This window comes from Oppia nitens, unplaced genomic scaffold (genome assembly GCF_028296485.1).
Source record: "Oppia nitens isolate AA-2021 unplaced genomic scaffold, nextdenovo-longstitch-racon4-pilon3 scaffold1_pilon_pilon_pilon, whole genome shotgun sequence".
In the NCBI taxonomy this organism is placed as follows: Eukaryota; Metazoa; Arthropoda; class Arachnida; order Sarcoptiformes; family Oppiidae; genus Oppia; species Oppia nitens.
In genome coordinates, this window is record NW_026533199.1 from 8273808 (window position 1) to 8291692 (window position 17885).

Genomic DNA, 17885 nt, shown 5'->3' on the forward strand with positions numbered 1-17885 from the left:
TACGTAAATTATATTATTAATTTGAATAATTGATATATTTTTAATATAATTTAGTTGAATTATAAAAATTATTATATATCTATATATTTTATCCAAATAAATAAAAATAAATTATTATAGCTTATTATTTTAGTGAAATTTATTAGAAATTATCATTTGCTGATTTATATTCAATTATTTATAATATAAAGGTATTATTCTAATAATTTTCATAAATTAAATGTACATAAAATAGACTATAATATACTTAAGTATTTTAAGTTTATTATAAAAAAATAAAAATATATAAAAATGTATTTTTTAATTTTATAGAAATTGTTACTTTTATATTAATAGCTTATTTACTCTTTAAGTTTATTAAATATTATGGTTAATATAATATATACTTAAAAATTATGAAAGTTTGATACTTATGATATAAGATACATAAAATTTAATAAAATTGTGTTAAAACTTTATGTCGTAATAATTATATTAGATACTAATCTTTAATTATAAAGATATAATAAAATTAAATATCAAATATATATAGTTAGTTACTATTAGTAACTTTTAAATAATTACAAAATACATTGCAAATAAATGTTAAAATGTCTTTACAGTAAAATGTTCAGTATATTTTTAATTTTATTTAACTTATAATTTATAATAATATATATTTTTATAAAATGGCTTTTAATAATTTTTTTTGAACATATTTAGAGTAAATTAATTGGAATCTAATAAACATTAAACAAATTATTAAATGCATATATATTTATTCATTACTTTAATTAAATTCAATAAATAATTTTAAAATGTTTAATATTAAATTTTATTTATACAACCCAGCTAAAATATAAAATATATTTTTATCTATTAAAGTAAAAATTATTTTACTTATATTTGTATTTTAACAACTCTATATAATACTTTAAATTTAAATATATCATTAGATATTTAGAGCAATATACTGATTTAATTATCATATGTCTTGCATCTAATAAATTAATAATTAAATAATTAATTCATTAAACATATATTATTAGTTGTCAAATGACACAAATGATACAAAAAAATAATTTTAATATATAATTGATTTATATTATACTAAATATCAGGTCATTTCGTTAAATTATATTACAAATACAGTGTGTATAGTGTCAGTACAAAGTGTCAAAATTTTTTGTTTGTATTATATATTATTGTTTATATCATATAAATATTGTGATTTTTCCATCAAATTAATTATAATATTGTTATTTTAAAAAGTTCTTATTTTTTAAAAATATATTGTAAAATATTAACAATTTTTTCTTGTTAAACCAATTTGTCAAAAACTTTTTTAGTTTATATTTTGATACATTAGAAATACAGTAGTTTGGGTACAAACTGTTTCTATAATATTATACATTATTATACTAACATTTGATTAGTTGCTAACATAAGTTGTACTCTCAAAAGTTGCTTTCAATTAGATATCTGAATTTATCCACATCTGAATGTTATATTAATAAAAAATTATTTTGTGACAAACATTTAATTTATTGTTTATTATTTTATTTAGATTCAAATAATATAAGTAATTAAATTGACAAATTTAAATTTTTATTTGTATTTTTATGATTTACATAATATTTATAATATTTATTTAAATCAATTTATATATGTAATAAAAAGATATATAATATATAGTTTTCAATGCATAAATTTACTTATAAATATTAATCTTATTATTTTTTAACTATCATTTAATAAAATTATCTACTGAACATAATACAGTTAAAATTACTTTATAAAAAATAATAAATTTTTATATACACGATTAAATTAATATAATCATATATACAAAAACATCATTACATACTTAATAATTTGTGATTTATATTATATACTCTTCAAATAAATATAATTGATTTTAATAAGTAATAACATCATAATAATCTTTAGAAAAACAATAATTTTAATGTGATATAAATAAATATAAATATGATAATTGATGTTAACCATGCTATATTGCTTTAAAATTGTTTGTAAATAAAAAAAATAAAAAATAATTATATTTATTTTTTGCTAAATTAAATTTTGTTGGTCATTACATAAAGTAATTAAATATTATTGAATTTCTTTTTTGTGGTTTTATAGTTAAAGACAAACATATAATTATTGACTAATAATATAAAAACATTCAATAAATGATTTATTATTTAATTGTTATCTTCAAAAACTAAATTTTCTTGAAATATATTGAGATTATATCTATTATATTTGTTATATTTGTTATATCGGGACATAAATCTATATAATATTAATGGTTATTAATATTAAAATTAAATTTGCACGATTAATATACAAAATATAGAGTATGCAAATAATAACAGTTATAAATATTATACAATATTATTCATTATAACATATTTTTGTTTAATATAAAATTTTATAATTATTTTTATTTATTATTATTATTGTTATTGTTATTTTTTTTCGTTTTGTTTTTTATTAATTTAATCAAAAAAATTTATCTAAATTTTTACTTTCTGTTAATATTTAATTATTTTTAATTAAATTAGTATTTTTAACCATATAATTTGATTTAATAAATTTTTTATTCAGTTATGATAAAAACTAAAAAACAGTATTTTTGTTTAATATAATATTCAGATTTAACTGATATCTAATATTTTAATTTATATCACTAATAAATTTAAAGCTGTCTTAGTTTATAAAACAAAAAGTCTATTTACTGATAATTATAATTTATAATGTTTATAAATATGTAACAAATAATATTAGATTATGCGATATCACTGAGTTTAGTACAAGTATTTTCTGTTTCAAATCTATGATAGTTTATAAATTGTTAAACTGTTTTTGATGTAACTTTAATAAAATACTAGTAAAACAATATTTTTAAATAATAATGGAAATAGCATTAACTGCAAAAAGAGTACTAATAACTGGTGCCTGTGGGGGTAAGTTCAACAAATTTGATTCATCAATCAATTAATTAGAAACAACCAAAAATTAACGTAAATTTTATTGTAATATATTTTTTATATATATATAATTGAAAGGTATTGGAAAAGCGTTAATCAAGAAAGTAATTGATTGCAAAGGTTTTGTCATAGCTTTGGACGTGAGGTCGGATCAGTTGAGGTTATTGAACGAAGAGGTTTGCTTTGACTATCATTATATTATTTATAATAAAATGTGTAATCCGTGTGTCATTTGACACAAATGTTTTTTTTTGTTTTTAATTTGTGTTATTTTATAAAAAATAAATAATTAGCAATTAATAATTCGTATTCGTATTCATATTATTATTAACAAAATTCTCATATATTGTTATTTTTCTAAATGATATTACCATAAATTGTTTTACAATTGTATTATATATAAAAAGTTAATTTTATAATCTGATGCCCCAAATGATGGTTAAATATCGTCTAACACTGAATTTTCTGATTATTATTTTGTTTAATTAAAATTACAAGTTTATCTAAATTTTTAATGAGTTTACTGCTCATATTAGATTAATAATTAGTAATAAATATATAAATTAAACAAATTATGCAAATAATTATTTTATACAAATCAATCATTTCAAATATTTGCTAAATTAATTTTTAAGTATAAATCAATATTATCTATACAATTTGTGGGAATTTTAATAATGTTTATTGATTTAAAGTTTCAAAAAACAAAAAAAAATATTAGTACTTATATTTATAAAACTAGATATTATTATTAAAATTTGTATACAGTTTTGAAATATGATAAAATAAAATCGTTACTTAATTTATTAATGTTATTATATTATTAATAATATTGTTGCTTGAATTTAATTTTTAAAGATATTTTATGTTTTAAGGATAGATTAACAATTTAACAATATTTTTATATAAAATTGATTATTAATTTATTGGTTATCCAAATGAATAAATAAATTATTATAAATACTGTATTGTGAAACATAATAATGCAGACAATCGATCAAAATATATAGAATTAGTTTATATAAAAAGTTTTAGATTAAATCAAAATTGAAATTTATTTATTTTATAAAAATGTTTAATTTGATACTAATTTAATATTAAATAAATTCATAATTTTTGAATAACAAAAAATATTTGACAAAACAATTAGTTTGTGGGAAATATTGAGACGATTTGCGTTGATTTAAACGACTGGAATGCTGTTATAAAAGCCTTGAATTGTATCTCAAGAATAGATCTATTAGTGAATAGCGCCGGCATTTGTTTGCTTGAATCGGTCGGTGCGGTCACACAACAGGCAGTGGACAGACAATTGTCACTTAATGTCAACGCTCTCATCAATATCTCTCAAACAGTGGCTCAACAGTGGATCAAAACTAAGACAAAGGGAGTGATTGTCAACATATCGAGTCAGTCAAGTATGAGAGCTCTTAAAGATCATGTGGTCTACTGTGCGACCAAAGGAGCCGTCGATCAGATCACTAGAGTTATGGCACTCGAGTTAGCCCAACATCACATCAGAGTCAATGCAGTCAATCCAACAGTCGTTTGGACCGATTTGGGTGAATATTAACTCATTTTTCAATTATTAATTGTATTTCAATACATCAATCAAATACAAGTAAACAATTATCTATTACTCAAATTATTTGTATAATATATTTATTAGAATCTGTAATAATTAGTATTTAATTGTGATTTTAATTATAAAAATAAGATAAATTACCTAAATATGTCCTATTCATCAATATATTAGGTTATATTCATATATCTGGTCATACATACTATACAATGAAAACTTTGTTTCCATACAAATACCGTATTCCCCATACAATACAGTGTTTCCATATGGGAATAATGTTGACTCAGAAATACGGTATTTGTGTTGTTGTTATTAATTATTTATTTTGTATAATAATTTGTTCAATTTTTACGATCAATTATTTTTTCACAGTGTAATAATTTTTTATCAATATATACATATCGTCATTACTATTTGAAAATTAAAGCCTCAATTTTAATCACTGCTATACAGTATTCACACTGTGTTAGTATAATATAATTATATTATAATATATATATATATATATATATATATATATTTATATACAGTATATAATAGTATAGTTATTAATAAATATTAATAATAATGATTTAATTTATTTTCCAAAAAAAATTGAATATTTTTTATAATTAAAAAATTAAACTATTTTCATACAAACACTAGAAACTACTGTAAAACACAATTAGATGATATTTTTTAAAAATATATTTTATTTATAATTAGTATATTTTAGTGCCTCTTAAGGATTACTTTAAACTTTTAAATTTCAATAAATATCATACCGTTATATACAGTATTGTGTGTTTAAATTAATAATAAGATGAGTTATTTTATATACTGTAATATTTGACCAAGGCACAATTATTTAAAAATGTATCTTAATTTAACATATGTTTAGATAATAGTTAACAATGTTTGTTAAAGTGCTTAAAAAATTGATTACTAATATACTATAGACTAGAAGTTATTATATATAATATAACAAAATGCTGTATAACTTTCTTACTAAATAATTGACAAAATTTTATGGAAATTTATTGAAAATTTTATTAATTAAAAATTTGTTTAGTTTTGTTTAGATAAATAATGAGGAAAATTTAACAAAACTATCAATTATGAAAATCAAAATTTATTTTCGATAAAATATATATTGAGGTTAATATAGATTTATTTATAAAACTAATTTTGTTTAAATCTTGTTGCTATGGATTAGCACTTTAATAAATTTATATGAATAAATTCACACAAACATATCAAATAATATTTTTCATGTTTTTATACACTCTATATTAACATTATAAATAATACTATTCATTATTTAAAATTTTTGTATGTAATTTGAAAGCAATTATATATATGAATGATATTATCGATATTTTATATTATTTTTTTAGAATTTTTAGTTATAAGAAATAGTTGTCATAACTTATAACATCATAAAATACTATATAATAGATTAATAATTTATTTTTATAAGTTAAAGTGCTAAAAAATAATACAATATTTAAGTAATTTTTAAAATTAAACACTGAAAAATAATTAAAATATTAAAAATATTATATATAACTTAAAAAACAGTTTTAGAGATATAAAATTTAATTTTTATATAGAATATTATTATTACTAATACTATTATTTTATTATTTATTTTTAGAATACAAAAAACTTGGAATAATTTTTTATTTTTATTAAAACAAAATTTAATGTGAATTACTAATATAAATAATTAACTTAAAATAATAGCAAAAATAGTTTGGGCAGATCCCGTTGTTTCGGGAGCAATGAAGTCTAGAATACCAATGGGAAGGTTTGCCGAACCCGAAGAAGTGGCCGATGCTGTGGTCTTCCTGTTGAGTGAGAGGTCGTCTATGATAACTGGGGTCACACTTCCAGTTGACGGAGGATTTCTTGCAACTTAATCATCAATTAATTGGTTTTACGTATAATTATTTTTAAATATATTTTTTGTTAAATTTTTGTAAACTAGATTTTTAATTTGGTTTTTTATTAGTAAAAAAAACATTTAGGAAATTTACATCAATTTTTTAATTATATAATTATAAAAACCATATTATAATATAAAATATGTTTATGTTATTAATAATTTATATAAAATATAAATTATTTATTTAAAATAAATTTATTATAACAAAATTTTAAAATTATTTATATTAATAAAATTAACTAAAGTTATTATGTTAATTTAACGATTTTATGAAAAACGAAAAATAAATATTATTAAAGTATATATATACTCAATATAATAATTTTAATACATATATATACACATATATATATATATATATATATATATATATATGTATATATACGGTATAATACAACTGTATTAGTTAAATAATATTTTAGTATTAATATTATTTATATAAATTTTGATATAATTTAATAATAAATAACTGAATATTTATTAAAAATGTCATTTATTTAGATCCAGAGAGAGAGTATGTCAAACATACTGACCAAAAAATAATTAGTAGTAATTTCTGCAGTAATTCTTCGTATTTTTCTCGGCACCAAAACGTGATCACCTTTTTTGACCAGCATTTCGACCACCCGTTCCTTTTCACTCATATAAGTTGGAGCACCGATTGCAATGACCACACATATGTCCGTCTCCTCAATCAGTGCACACCTGTCGACTACTTTACACAAAACTATATCACGATTGGGTTTCATATGGGCTATCAAAGCCTTTTCCAAGACTTCATCCGAATAGTAAGTTTGTGGTGACATATAAGCCATTGTTTTCAATCTTGAGTGTGGATTATATTAACAAATAAATTGTAAATTATAATCGAAAAATTGAAACACTATTAAAAAACTTGACTGTATTTTATAAGAGCTTCAATTTAATAATACTGTATTTTGTGAATTACATTTATGGTAAAATAAAACTAATACCATTATTTAGGAATTTTATTTAAGCAAATAAATCATATTTTATTTGCTTTATTGGGTTAAAATCAAATAAACCATAAATTTATTTAAAACTTTCTTATTTATTTAAAGGGAATATATTTTTTGATTTATTTAACTTTAGTAACACAATAGTAAAGTATGCTAAAGTTAAATTGCAAAACTAGTTAATAACAAATAATAATTATAACAAATAAATATATTTAATTAAAATAATATTAAATATAAGTTTTTAAAATTATAATTCTAAAGCTATTGTATAATATTAGTAATTATAAAACAATGTTATTATAATTAATTTTATTTAATTATATAAAAATGTAATTAAAAGATTATTTCCAGAAACTTAAGATATCAAACATTGAGACAATAAAGTAATCAGTGGTTATATCGGCGGTAATACGTCTGACCTTTCGGGGCACTAAAACACGGTCTCCTTTATTGATGTTAACTTCAATCAAATATCCGTATTTATTCTTATAGGTTGGATCTCCGACTGCCATCACTAAACAGACATCACTTTCTTCAATAAGACATTCTCTGTCCAAAACTTTGCAGAGAATCTGATCCCGAATTGGTTTGCAGTGAAGATATAGCTCTCTTTCCAAAATCTGTAAATCCATTTTTTTCACCAATTGATCAGTTGCTGTAAATAATAAACTGTTTTTTATTTATAATAAATACTTTTTAAAAATTCAATTATTTTATAAGTTTTTTACTACAAATGTTTATGAAAACTATAATAAATTCATGAATTATACGACAAATGCAAACATCCGCTTTAGTTAAAGTTTTTTGATTATTTAATAATTTTTAGACTGATGTGTAAAAAAATTTATTTGATTATTTGTAAAAATTAAACATTGTTAATAATATTTTATATTTTATTTTTAACATATTATATATATACATATTTTAATCAATATTTAACAATAATAAATTAATAATAATTATTGTGCAAATTAGAGATTTTAAAAATTGATTGAAACCGAAACCGAAATGGTTAGAGATTTTTGTCATTTCTCACTTGCGATTTGGTTTCAATTTTTAAAAATTAGTTTAATTGCACATAAAATATACATTTTATAAAAACCTGTTTAATTTTAAATGTTGTACATTATTTAGCAAATTGTTAAAAACAAATTAATAATTTTTACTGTTATAATAGACATGTAAAGTAATTATGAAGTAAATCCTTAAACTTACTGTATCTTAACTTTAAAAATTAATTAAAAATTGAACATTTTTGATGTACATAAAAATTGATATCCTATAGTATAGGTTCTATACTATAATTTATATATTTGAAAGTTAAGTATAGAGTATTAATTTCCATCATATCATACATTTTATATTATAATCTTATCTTTAAATCAATTAACAAAAAATAAAAATATCTTACACTTTATTACATTAATAATTGAAATCAATTTAAAAAATATTTTATCAATATCAATATTTTTATTTTGAGAAATCAATTTAACAAAATAATTTTGTAGAATATTCAAAATTATCTTTAAAATCAATAATTATAATAACATAACATTATTTACTTTTCAATTAATTGCATTAACAATTATTAATAGTTAATCGTGATTTACAATTTAATTATTAATTTATAACAATGTAATAATTAAAAACAAAACACTATTTAAGTATTAAAGCAGAGTATAATTATATAAATGAAACAATAGATAATGTACTTTAGTTAGAATACATTTATTTGATATGTAAAAACAATTTTTAACAAATTTATATAGCAGTCTAATTACTTAAGGAATAATATGAAATATAAAAATTTGATTAATTAATGATTTATAATAATTCAAAAAATAAATAAATTTCTATGCATTAGTTAATTAATTTTCAATTATCGCAATATTTGTAATGAATTATCCAATCCTTGGTTTGACACTCTTTTGAACAATACTTTCTGTGACAGCAATAATAAAGAGCTTCCTTTCGACAAACGACACACCAGTCGCGAGTCTTTGAGTCAATCAATTGACTTTTGAGATCATTGATTACCTTCTTTGACAACTCTAATTGTTTGTCCCAATAATAGTTCAAAACAATCAGTTTTTCTTTCAATGTCTTGGGATCTATGCGTTCATCTGATCCCTCCGTCATTGACATTATATCCGTCATCTTTGTCTTAAATTCTTCGCCAGAATTGTCAAAATCTGTAAGCAGTTTATCGATGCGTTCGTCTGTTACCATCATTTAGATAATATATATAACAAATTATAACAAAATTTAGAGAAATTAAAATATTGAAGAAAATAAAATGGCTTTCAATCAAAATAATGAGGCAATACTTCTAAAATAGATAACCTTGAAATAATTATAGTTAAATCAGATATATAATTATATATACTATTAATTAATTACCGATAATGTAAAAAGAAAAATGATTTTAATTAATAGATTTAAAAGTTACTTGACTTAAAACTATTACTGGTAATTATCATTAAATATATTTAGTAACTTTTTAAATAAATTTTTACAATAATTAATCTAATTATAATTATAATATTGTATAAACATAATTACCGTTATTTTGTTGACTGTTTGATTGGACATCTGTTTTTATTTCATTTGGTGACATATTATTGTTCAAATTAATTGCAGTCAAATTATGGACAATCATTTCGGATGAATCAACTGTTTCTATCTCATCAATAGCTGGTTTGGGATCAACTATTTCAGTGACATTATTGGTTATAACATCAATTTCCATGTCTTCTTCTTCTTCTTCAATGACATCAATTTTATTTTCTATTTCTGAATTGATATTATTTTCCATTTGTTCATTTGATCCATTAGTTTGTTCAATAGTTTTCTCTTCATTCTTAATGTTTTCTTTATCTATCTTTTTAGTAATTATTCTTCCAGATCTTCTCTTATCAGATGTTACAGGTGTTTGAAGTAAAGAGTTATCACTACAGTTGACTTGTGTTGGTGTATGACTTGAAGGCATAACTTGTGATTGTTTAGGACTTAACGAATTGGACGAATCGCTGAAATCAATAAATTTTTTCTGTAAAATATTTTTTTCAGAATTAAAACAATTTCTATTAACTGTTGGTTTATTTAATTTAGGTTTTGGTTTTCGGCCTCGTTTTCGACCACTTTGTTTGACAACCGACTCAATAGAATCTTCAATACCTGACAACTCATTTACTTCAGGTTTCGAAATAGTTGTAAAAATATTTTGAGTAATTAATACATTTTTATGCAATTCTTCGTACTTTTTAAGCAATTCAAGTGATTTATTCATATTTTTGTTATTTTCTAATTGATCTCTAATGGCTTTATTAGTTGTTAACTCAATTTGTGACTCTTTAACGTTATCAGCTCTTCGGTACTCTTTATCAAAGTATCGCACGGATAATGTCCTCTTTTCTTCATTTATGTTAATCACTTTCGCCGGAGAGAATGGAAAACCCTTTGATTTAACAAATACTACTTTATGTGGCGGAACACATGGTATGCAAAACCATAACGGATCAGTTTCTCTCAATTCCTTATCGTTAGATCTTTCATAACAGTCAACACAGTATCGCATTTGTTCCAACTCTTTAACCAAATAGACTCTCAAATCAGCAAAGTTTGTGTAAATGTCTGTGTTTTCAAAGTCAATAGAAGTTATGTGAAGATTGTGCATAAATATAAAGAAGTCGTCTTCCAGTTTAGAGAGACTCTTGTATTTATTATCATTTGCTTTGTTTGCCATAACTGTTAAATCCATTTTCTTAAACATAATTAGTTTGCTGTTGTTATTGACATTAAGATCAAGTTTTTTCACTTTGTTTTTCATTTTCGACTTAACAAAACTCAACAAAAATCCAATCAATCGATTTACTCGATCTTGAGATACCTTTTGTTTGCCAACACATCCGTCGGCTTCCCATTCTTCGATGCGCTTACAGAATGGACAGATATAGTCAGCGCTGTCGTCATAATTGACACATTTTCGATGAAATACACGAAAGCAAAGAAGACATTTCAAGAATAGTGAAGACCTCTTGTCGACCAATATATCGCAATCAAAACAAAACCAGTCATGTGTTGTCTTCAACTCTTCATGACTTCGGGTGAGATATCTGAAGACGAATGGATTTGACAATCCGTTGTCATATTAATGACAAATCAATCCTTACCTGAATTGTTTGGTCGACTCATTCATTTGAGTTTTAATGAATCCATAATCGATGGCAATGTCTATGCATTCATCGATGGCCTTCTCTCCGGTGCCATCAAACACTTCCGTTACTTTATTGATGAACCATCTCTTTAACTCTAATTTGCTGACCACTTGTGGCCAGTCATCGTTGTTGGCCAGTATATTGTTGATCACCACAATAACCTTTAACAGGTCATTGGGCTGACCTAACACGTGCTGTTGACGCGCGTGTGATGTCGAAGGGGTTGACATTTCAACACACAATAGACAATCAAATCAAACAATACATTCAATCAATCAATTGTTTTGCAAATTATTTTTATTAATATTTAGTCAATTGTTTCGCATATTATTATTATATAACTTATTGTTTGGATTTATAAAAGCATTAATTTTATTGGTTAGACATTAATCGCAACAAAATAGCGCATAAAATGCGTTAACAATTGCTATACATTTGTACACAATTTTGCTTAATATAATTAAACCCCTGATTGACGTAATTTATGAAATGATAGAAATTAATAGAATGACGAAATACATAGAAATTAATATTAAGTATTGAAATGTATATTACATTCAATAGTAAACCAAATTGAGGTCACAATCAATACAATAGTGATTTGCATTCGATTGACACGTGATTTACAATTAACACCAAAAATATTGAAGATTTCATAGTAAGAGACAAATAGTAAGCAATTGATTGAAACACGTGTTTATCGATTGGTTATCAATGAGTGTAACAATCAGTGTTTGATTGGTTGTCGTGATTGTGGTCACTAAGAGGTGCCGTCATATTGGCATAAATGGATGCGCCGTCCACTGGCATCAACACTCCTGATATAAAGGAGGCGTCATCGGAGGCCAAGTATGCCACGGCTTTGGCGCAATCGATGGGCTGACCGATTCGGGCCAACGGGTAGTTCTTGGCCGACATTTCGATAATTGTGTCCAAACTGAAGGACTCGATCCCGAACTTGTCGTACATCGGTGTCTGTATTGATGCCGGACTGACCACCAAAATACATGTATCATACAAAACATTAGTCTTAATTTTATTAGTGGTCAGGTATGTCATTGAAACAGTTAGGTCTCACTTAATACTATTGACACGAATGCCTTTTGGTCCCAACTCTTGTGCCAAACATTGTGTTAACATATCTAACGCCGATTTACTCATACAGAAGACCTGACCATTGATTAGATTGTTAAACGTCTTAATATAGTTTAATATAACACTTGATTCATACCATAAGTGGTCCCAACTATTGAATGATAGTTTAAATTAATATTAAATAAAACAAATTTAATTGTTTTACTTACGGGTCGTATACCACAAACACTGGAAACGTTGACAATATTGCCTTAAGATATGAATTGATTTGAAATCCAATAAGAGATAACATTATTGAGACAAACCTTTGGTTTTTTCTAAATAGGGAACCGAAAGACTCGACAAATACAGTATTGACTTAACATTTACGGACATTATTTCGTCGTAAAATATCATGAGATCGGGACTTGTAATGGGAGTTATCTGCGAAACACCGGCACAATTGACCAAAATGTCAAGTTTTCCGAACTCATCGATCGTTTCATAGATCAATCTTTCGATGTCTTCGTATTTACTTAGATCTGCCATCACTTCCAACACTTTCTGAAGTGACAGTTCCCGACATCGTTCAGCAACAGACCGGACTTTGTCCTCATCTCTACCGGTGATGACTACCTGTGCGCCCAAACTTGATAAGTATAGCGCTATTTCTTCACCGATTCCCGAACTCGAGCCTAAGTTTTAGATTTTAGTGGATATCGTAATAAATAAGTCATACAAACCAGTAATGAGAGCAACTTTTTGATTGAAATCTCGACAATTTGACATATTTTTAATATTTTGTTATCAAATGATTTAATAAATAACTCAAACTATTGAAACTTATTAATGAAGAGATTCTTTAATAATGTCTTGTAATTAAAACTTGAATTTATTTTACTTTTCATTTGTATAACAAATATCCTTGAATTTTATGGAAACACCTTTTAATTTATAAGACTATACATATAGTTATAATTAATTGCTATTTAATTCAAATAAACTTACTTTTTCGCGCTATTATTCATCTATAATTAATAAATCATTAATAATATTTAATTGTAAAATGAACTAAAAATTATATTTTTATCTATACGCATGATTATGTTGATTATGTTTAATTTAGTGTCACTAAAATATCCTCATAAGACAACCATAACATTTACTGCTACAACTAAATAGTGGTTCAATTATTATTATTTTAATTGAAACGTTTTAATATTATAATTTTGTAAAAAGTCAGCTAAAAATAATGGAAATCGTGATTATAGAGAACAATGATTATTAATGTAATTGTTTATATGTATAGTTTACAGTACAATATCTATAAATTAAATATAATATAATATTTGCCTAATTTTTGGCAATCAATTGTTTTAAACTTATTATTGTTGTTTCAATTATTCTTCTTTAAGATGTCTTATATTTTGCATTTCTTGCAATAATTTTTCCCAAATTTGTGAATCAATTTCGTTGACTTCTTCATAATCATTGTTTTTATTGTCATTATCTAAATATGGCGTAAATTCTTCATCTATTTCTTCAGATTTACAATCGATTTCTTCTGATTCTGTTTTCTATAAAATATATTATTTATATTTTTAAAAGATTAATAAGTTATTATATTATTGTATATTTATATATAATATATTATTAATAGTATCTAATATTAATTATATTCATTAAGTGTTTAGATATTTAAGGAAATAGAATATATCGTAAATAAATACACATAAAAATCATGGATTTATAATAAATAGAATAAAACATATAATAATATGTATAATATGTATCAATATTATTAATATTTGTGTTTTCAATCATTATTTATCATATTTATTATACATTTACCTAAATAATAAAGTTTCATTTTTATCTCACTAATAGTTAATAATTGATTAAAATATATACAATTTCCTGAAATGATTTGTACTTATATTTAAATTATATAATTATTTTCTAATTTTAAATTTAAAAATGTTATAATATAAAGAAATTTTTATAGATATTATACATCTTTATTTGATTTGTTGTCATCGAAATCTTCAATATTTTCTTTTTCTTTATCATTGTCCACATAATTATCAATGATTTCATCATTCATTTCATTTGTTTTAGTTTCCTGTTTGCAAGTTTTCGTCTAAAAATAAAATATCAAAACGATTAATAAATTTTATATATTGCAAAATATATTGATTTTGTAATAAAATATTGTAAACCAACAAAAAGAAACAGTTGTATTCTAATGTTAATATATTATATAATTGATCGATAAATTGTTATTTTTATCAAAACTTATATTTATTAATATAACAATATGTTATATAATTTGCACAATGAATATCATATTTATGACAAACCTTTGTTGCATTTAAACATTGTTTTGCTGTCTTTTCTATACATTCAATGTCTTGTAATTGATTATCATATTTATCCTTATCTTTTAGTTGTACTTTAAATTTTTCCATATCTCGAATTAGCACAAGTAATGCATTAGACACTAAAAATTAAGAAATGTTTATTTATTATTTACTTTTAAATAAATTATTCTTATAATGATTTTGTCGTTTTTTCGGTAATTGTGGTCATTGACTAACTGTCCGGAGTTTACATTAAAAATAGCATTCATTAATATTATCATAACATCAACTTATTATGCTTTTAATAATCTTTTACTTATTTTTAAAAATTTTATGTTAAAATCATTTAAATAAAATTTGTTTATAATAAATCATTTTCTATAATTCTATTTATTTATTATCTAAATTATTTTTAAATAAATTTAAGAGCATTTTCTTATCAACTATTATTTTCCTTTTGAACGATCAAAACATTTATTTATTTTTATATTTATTTTTAAGTAATATAAAAATACATTGTAATAAACTTAGTAAAGATTTATTAGCAAATATTTTAGTGACTCAATTTTTTATTAGCTATAATAAGTTAAATACAGAAAATCAATTATTTAAATAATACAAACCTTTTTCTTTGTCGAAATTAGTGATAATTTTGTTTCTTTTATAAGCATTTCTTTCAGTTTTATTATCAAAATCTGCTTTTCTTTTAGTCATTTGTTTAGTTGTAACTCTGATATCATTTTCATCATTTGACATAAATTTTTTATATTCAAAATCTTTTCTATAATTATCGTAAATTGGATTTTCATTAGTTTTACCATTTTCTTCTGATTTGTTTTTAAAAAGCATCTAATAGTTAATGTTATTAATTCAATTAATATTCAATTAAAATTGTAATTATGTTAATAATATTAATAAATGGTTAATGTTTTATACATACTTTAAATATTGTATAGACAAAGAATACAATGACACCAATGGTATAGAGAGGCATAACTAAACCCATGAGACCTCCAGAAAATTGTTTGTAATTGTTTTGATCACTTGTTGTCATTTTACTTTCTTTTTGAAATTGTGGCTTCAAATGTATATAATAAATGTTTATATATTATAGTTTATATATTGAATATATGATATAATTAATATGTTATAATACCCGTCCCGGTATACGTTGATATTGGTATGTCTCTGATAATCTCATGGCTTCCCTCACTCGGGGAGGTATTAACATATCATCTAAATATTAGATCAAATATATATTTATTAATAACAATAACTTAATTTACATAGTATAATAACAAATAAAAAATTCTATAGTTTCATCATGATAAATTTATTAGAAATTTTCTCATGAAAATTTCTATTTGCTATACTTGTATTTGAATTTTAAATACCCTATTTAATTTTAAAAACAAATTTTTACAGTTTAAGTAATAGATATAATATTTTTGTTTGTTTTTATAGATATTTTTAATTAAATAATAATTTTTAAATAATTTAATTATTGTTTAATATTTATTCATGATATATAAAATTTATTTCAATATTATTTTTTTTATTTTATAGTTATTTTGTTTAATATACAGTATTCTAATTGAATTCTGTATAATGATTATAATTTTTCCGAAAGATATCATTAATATTGTTGTTATATTGTTTTATTTATGTATAAAATTTTATTGTATAAATAATTAGATATTATAAATTAATTGAATTTTTTATTATCATTTATGCATTTAATTTTTATACAGTATATTAATATTAAATAGATGTTAATATTATCATTCCATGCATGCATTTTTCATTAATATTTATTATTTAAATTATTAATAATATCTATAATATTGTTTTCAAATAATTGTATTTTGCTAAATTACTTATTGTTAAGAATTAATATTTTAATTATATATAAAATAAAATAATTATGAATAACAATTGAATATTTAAAAAATTACCTTTTTTTTGATTGGGTTGGGAACTGGTCATCGATAGTGTCGACTGAAGCATCGGTAGAAATATTTTAGGCCAAAGGATTGCAAAACAACATATAACTACACCCAACACACAAATACTTTTGCTATTACTTAACTCATTTATAGCCATTATTTTTCAAATTATTATATAATCAAAATTAATGATTTAATTTTAATAAATTAAAAATGTCTATATAATTATATTAGATATATATTAGTGATTTTGTTATTAAACTAAAATATAAACAATAATCCCAAACATCCATTAATATTTTAAAATCAATAAATATTTAAGATTTGGATGCAAGAGAAGGAGCTCTGCATCTATGAGAGGGCACATGTATTCATCACTTGATTTGTGTTTTGATAAAAAGTCAAATCCTATTATTGAGTTTATATTTAGCTTTTGTTATATAAGATTTATATATAATCACCTAATTTATCGAAATATAGCTAATACTGTATATTGAATATTAATTATAATACTAAACAAGAATATTGTATATTGTATTACAATTTGTATATTAAATATTGTCTATACTATAGACTCTATAGTATACAATGTAAAGTGTTTATTCAAAATGTTAATGCTTACACTGCAATTTTAATATAACTAAAATTTATATAATTAAAAAAATTATTCAAGAATCAGCATTTTTATTTAAAAATATTTTTACAATAATTAAAAATACTATTATAATATAAAAGAATTTGTTAAATAATTGTTGATACTTTTTTATACATTAAGAATAAACATTTGTATGTTTTATTCAAAAATAGTTTAATATTTAATTATA

At 21.8% G+C, this 17885-nt stretch overlaps 4 protein-coding genes across 4 annotated transcripts; 1 reads left to right on the forward strand and 3 right to left on the reverse strand.

Moving 5' to 3' along the window:
* The first annotated feature begins 2829 nt into the window (after window positions 1-2829).
* On the forward strand, window positions 2830-6459 carry LOC128952009 (L-xylulose reductase-like). Its single transcript, XM_054297331.1, has 4 exons — window positions 2830-2951; window positions 3054-3151; window positions 4126-4537; window positions 6283-6459. Exons 1-4 carry the CDS (start codon window positions 2900-2902, stop codon window positions 6456-6458), a joined length of 738 nt encoding a protein of 245 aa, XP_054153306.1. The 5' UTR covers window positions 2830-2899; the 3' UTR covers window position 6459.
* Window positions 6460-9326: 2867 nt separating this feature from the next.
* On the reverse strand, window positions 9327-12009 carry LOC128952010 (zinc finger MYND domain-containing protein 11-like). Its single transcript, XM_054297332.1, has 3 exons — window positions 11637-12009; window positions 10027-11579; window positions 9327-9683 (listed from the first exon to the last, which is right to left on the reverse strand). The coding sequence occupies exons 1-3, from the start codon at window positions 11909-11911 to the stop codon at window positions 9340-9342; spliced, it is 2172 nt and encodes a 723-aa protein (XP_054153307.1). The 5' UTR covers window positions 11912-12009; the 3' UTR covers window positions 9327-9339.
* A 216-nt stretch (window positions 12010-12225) lies between these two features.
* LOC128966520 (uncharacterized oxidoreductase SSP0419-like) lies at window positions 12226-13544 on the reverse strand. The gene is made up of 6 exons (XM_054313370.1): window positions 13499-13544; window positions 13082-13450; window positions 12986-13026; window positions 12913-12927; window positions 12760-12851; window positions 12226-12672 (listed from the first exon to the last, which is right to left on the reverse strand). Exons 1-6 carry the CDS (start codon window positions 13542-13544, stop codon window positions 12393-12395), a joined length of 843 nt encoding a protein of 280 aa, XP_054169345.1. The 3' UTR covers window positions 12226-12392.
* A 2017-nt stretch (window positions 13545-15561) lies between these two features.
* LOC128966521 (resistance to inhibitors of cholinesterase protein 3-like) lies at window positions 15562-17218 on the reverse strand. Its single transcript, XM_054313371.1, has 5 exons — window positions 17071-17218; window positions 16272-16351; window positions 16056-16193; window positions 15739-15964; window positions 15562-15569 (listed from the first exon to the last, which is right to left on the reverse strand). Exons 1-5 carry the CDS (start codon window positions 17216-17218, stop codon window positions 15562-15564), a joined length of 600 nt encoding a protein of 199 aa, XP_054169346.1.
* Between the last annotated feature and the right edge of the window lie 667 nt (window positions 17219-17885).

What these genes read in the sequence shown, in the direction of transcription:
- LOC128952010 (XM_054297332.1), bottom strand. Translation starts at nt 11,911, where the DNA reads ATGTCAACCCCTTCGACATCACACGCGCGTCAACAGCACGTGTTAGGT. An exon ending in GAGTCGACCAAACAATTCAG is followed by an intron (nt 11,580 to 11,636) that starts GTAAGGATTGAT and finishes ATTCGTCTTCAG; the next exon opens with ATATCTCACCCGAAGTCATG. An exon ending in AAACAGTCAACAAAATAACG is followed by an intron (nt 9,684 to 10,026) that starts GTAATTATGTTT and finishes TGATGGTAACAG; the next exon opens with ACGAACGCATCGATAAACTG.
- LOC128952009 (XM_054297331.1), top strand. Translation starts at nt 2,900, where the DNA reads ATGGAAATAGCATTAACTGCAAAAAGAGTACTAATAACTGGTGCCTGT. An exon ending in AATAACTGGTGCCTGTGGGG is followed by an intron (nt 2,952 to 3,053) that starts GTAAGTTCAACA and finishes TATAATTGAAAG; the next exon opens with GTATTGGAAAAGCGTTAATC. An exon ending in AGTCGTTTGGACCGATTTGG is followed by an intron (nt 4,538 to 6,282) that starts GTGAATATTAAC and finishes TTAAAATAATAG; the next exon opens with CAAAAATAGTTTGGGCAGAT.
- LOC128966520 (XM_054313370.1), bottom strand. Translation starts at nt 13,544, where the DNA reads ATGTCAAATTGTCGAGATTTCAATCAAAAAGTTGCTCTCATTACTG. An exon ending in AAAAGTTGCTCTCATTACTG is followed by an intron (nt 13,451 to 13,498) that starts GTTTGTATGACT and finishes TCTAAAACTTAG; the next exon opens with GCTCGAGTTCGGGAATCGGT. An exon ending in ATTCGTGTCAATAGTATTAA is followed by an intron (nt 12,673 to 12,759) that starts GTGAGACCTAAC and finishes TTTGGTGGTCAG; the next exon opens with TCCGGCATCAATACAGACAC.
- LOC128966521 (XM_054313371.1), bottom strand. Translation starts at nt 17,218, where the DNA reads ATGGCTATAAATGAGTTAAGTAATAGCAAAAGTATTTGTGTGTTGGGT. An exon ending in ATCAACGTATACCGGGACGG is followed by an intron (nt 16,194 to 16,271) that starts GTATTATAACAT and finishes ATACATTTGAAG; the next exon opens with CCACAATTTCAAAAAGAAAG. An exon ending in TTGTCTATACAATATTTAAA is followed by an intron (nt 15,965 to 16,055) that starts GTATGTATAAAA and finishes ATTAACTATTAG; the next exon opens with ATGCTTTTTAAAAACAAATC.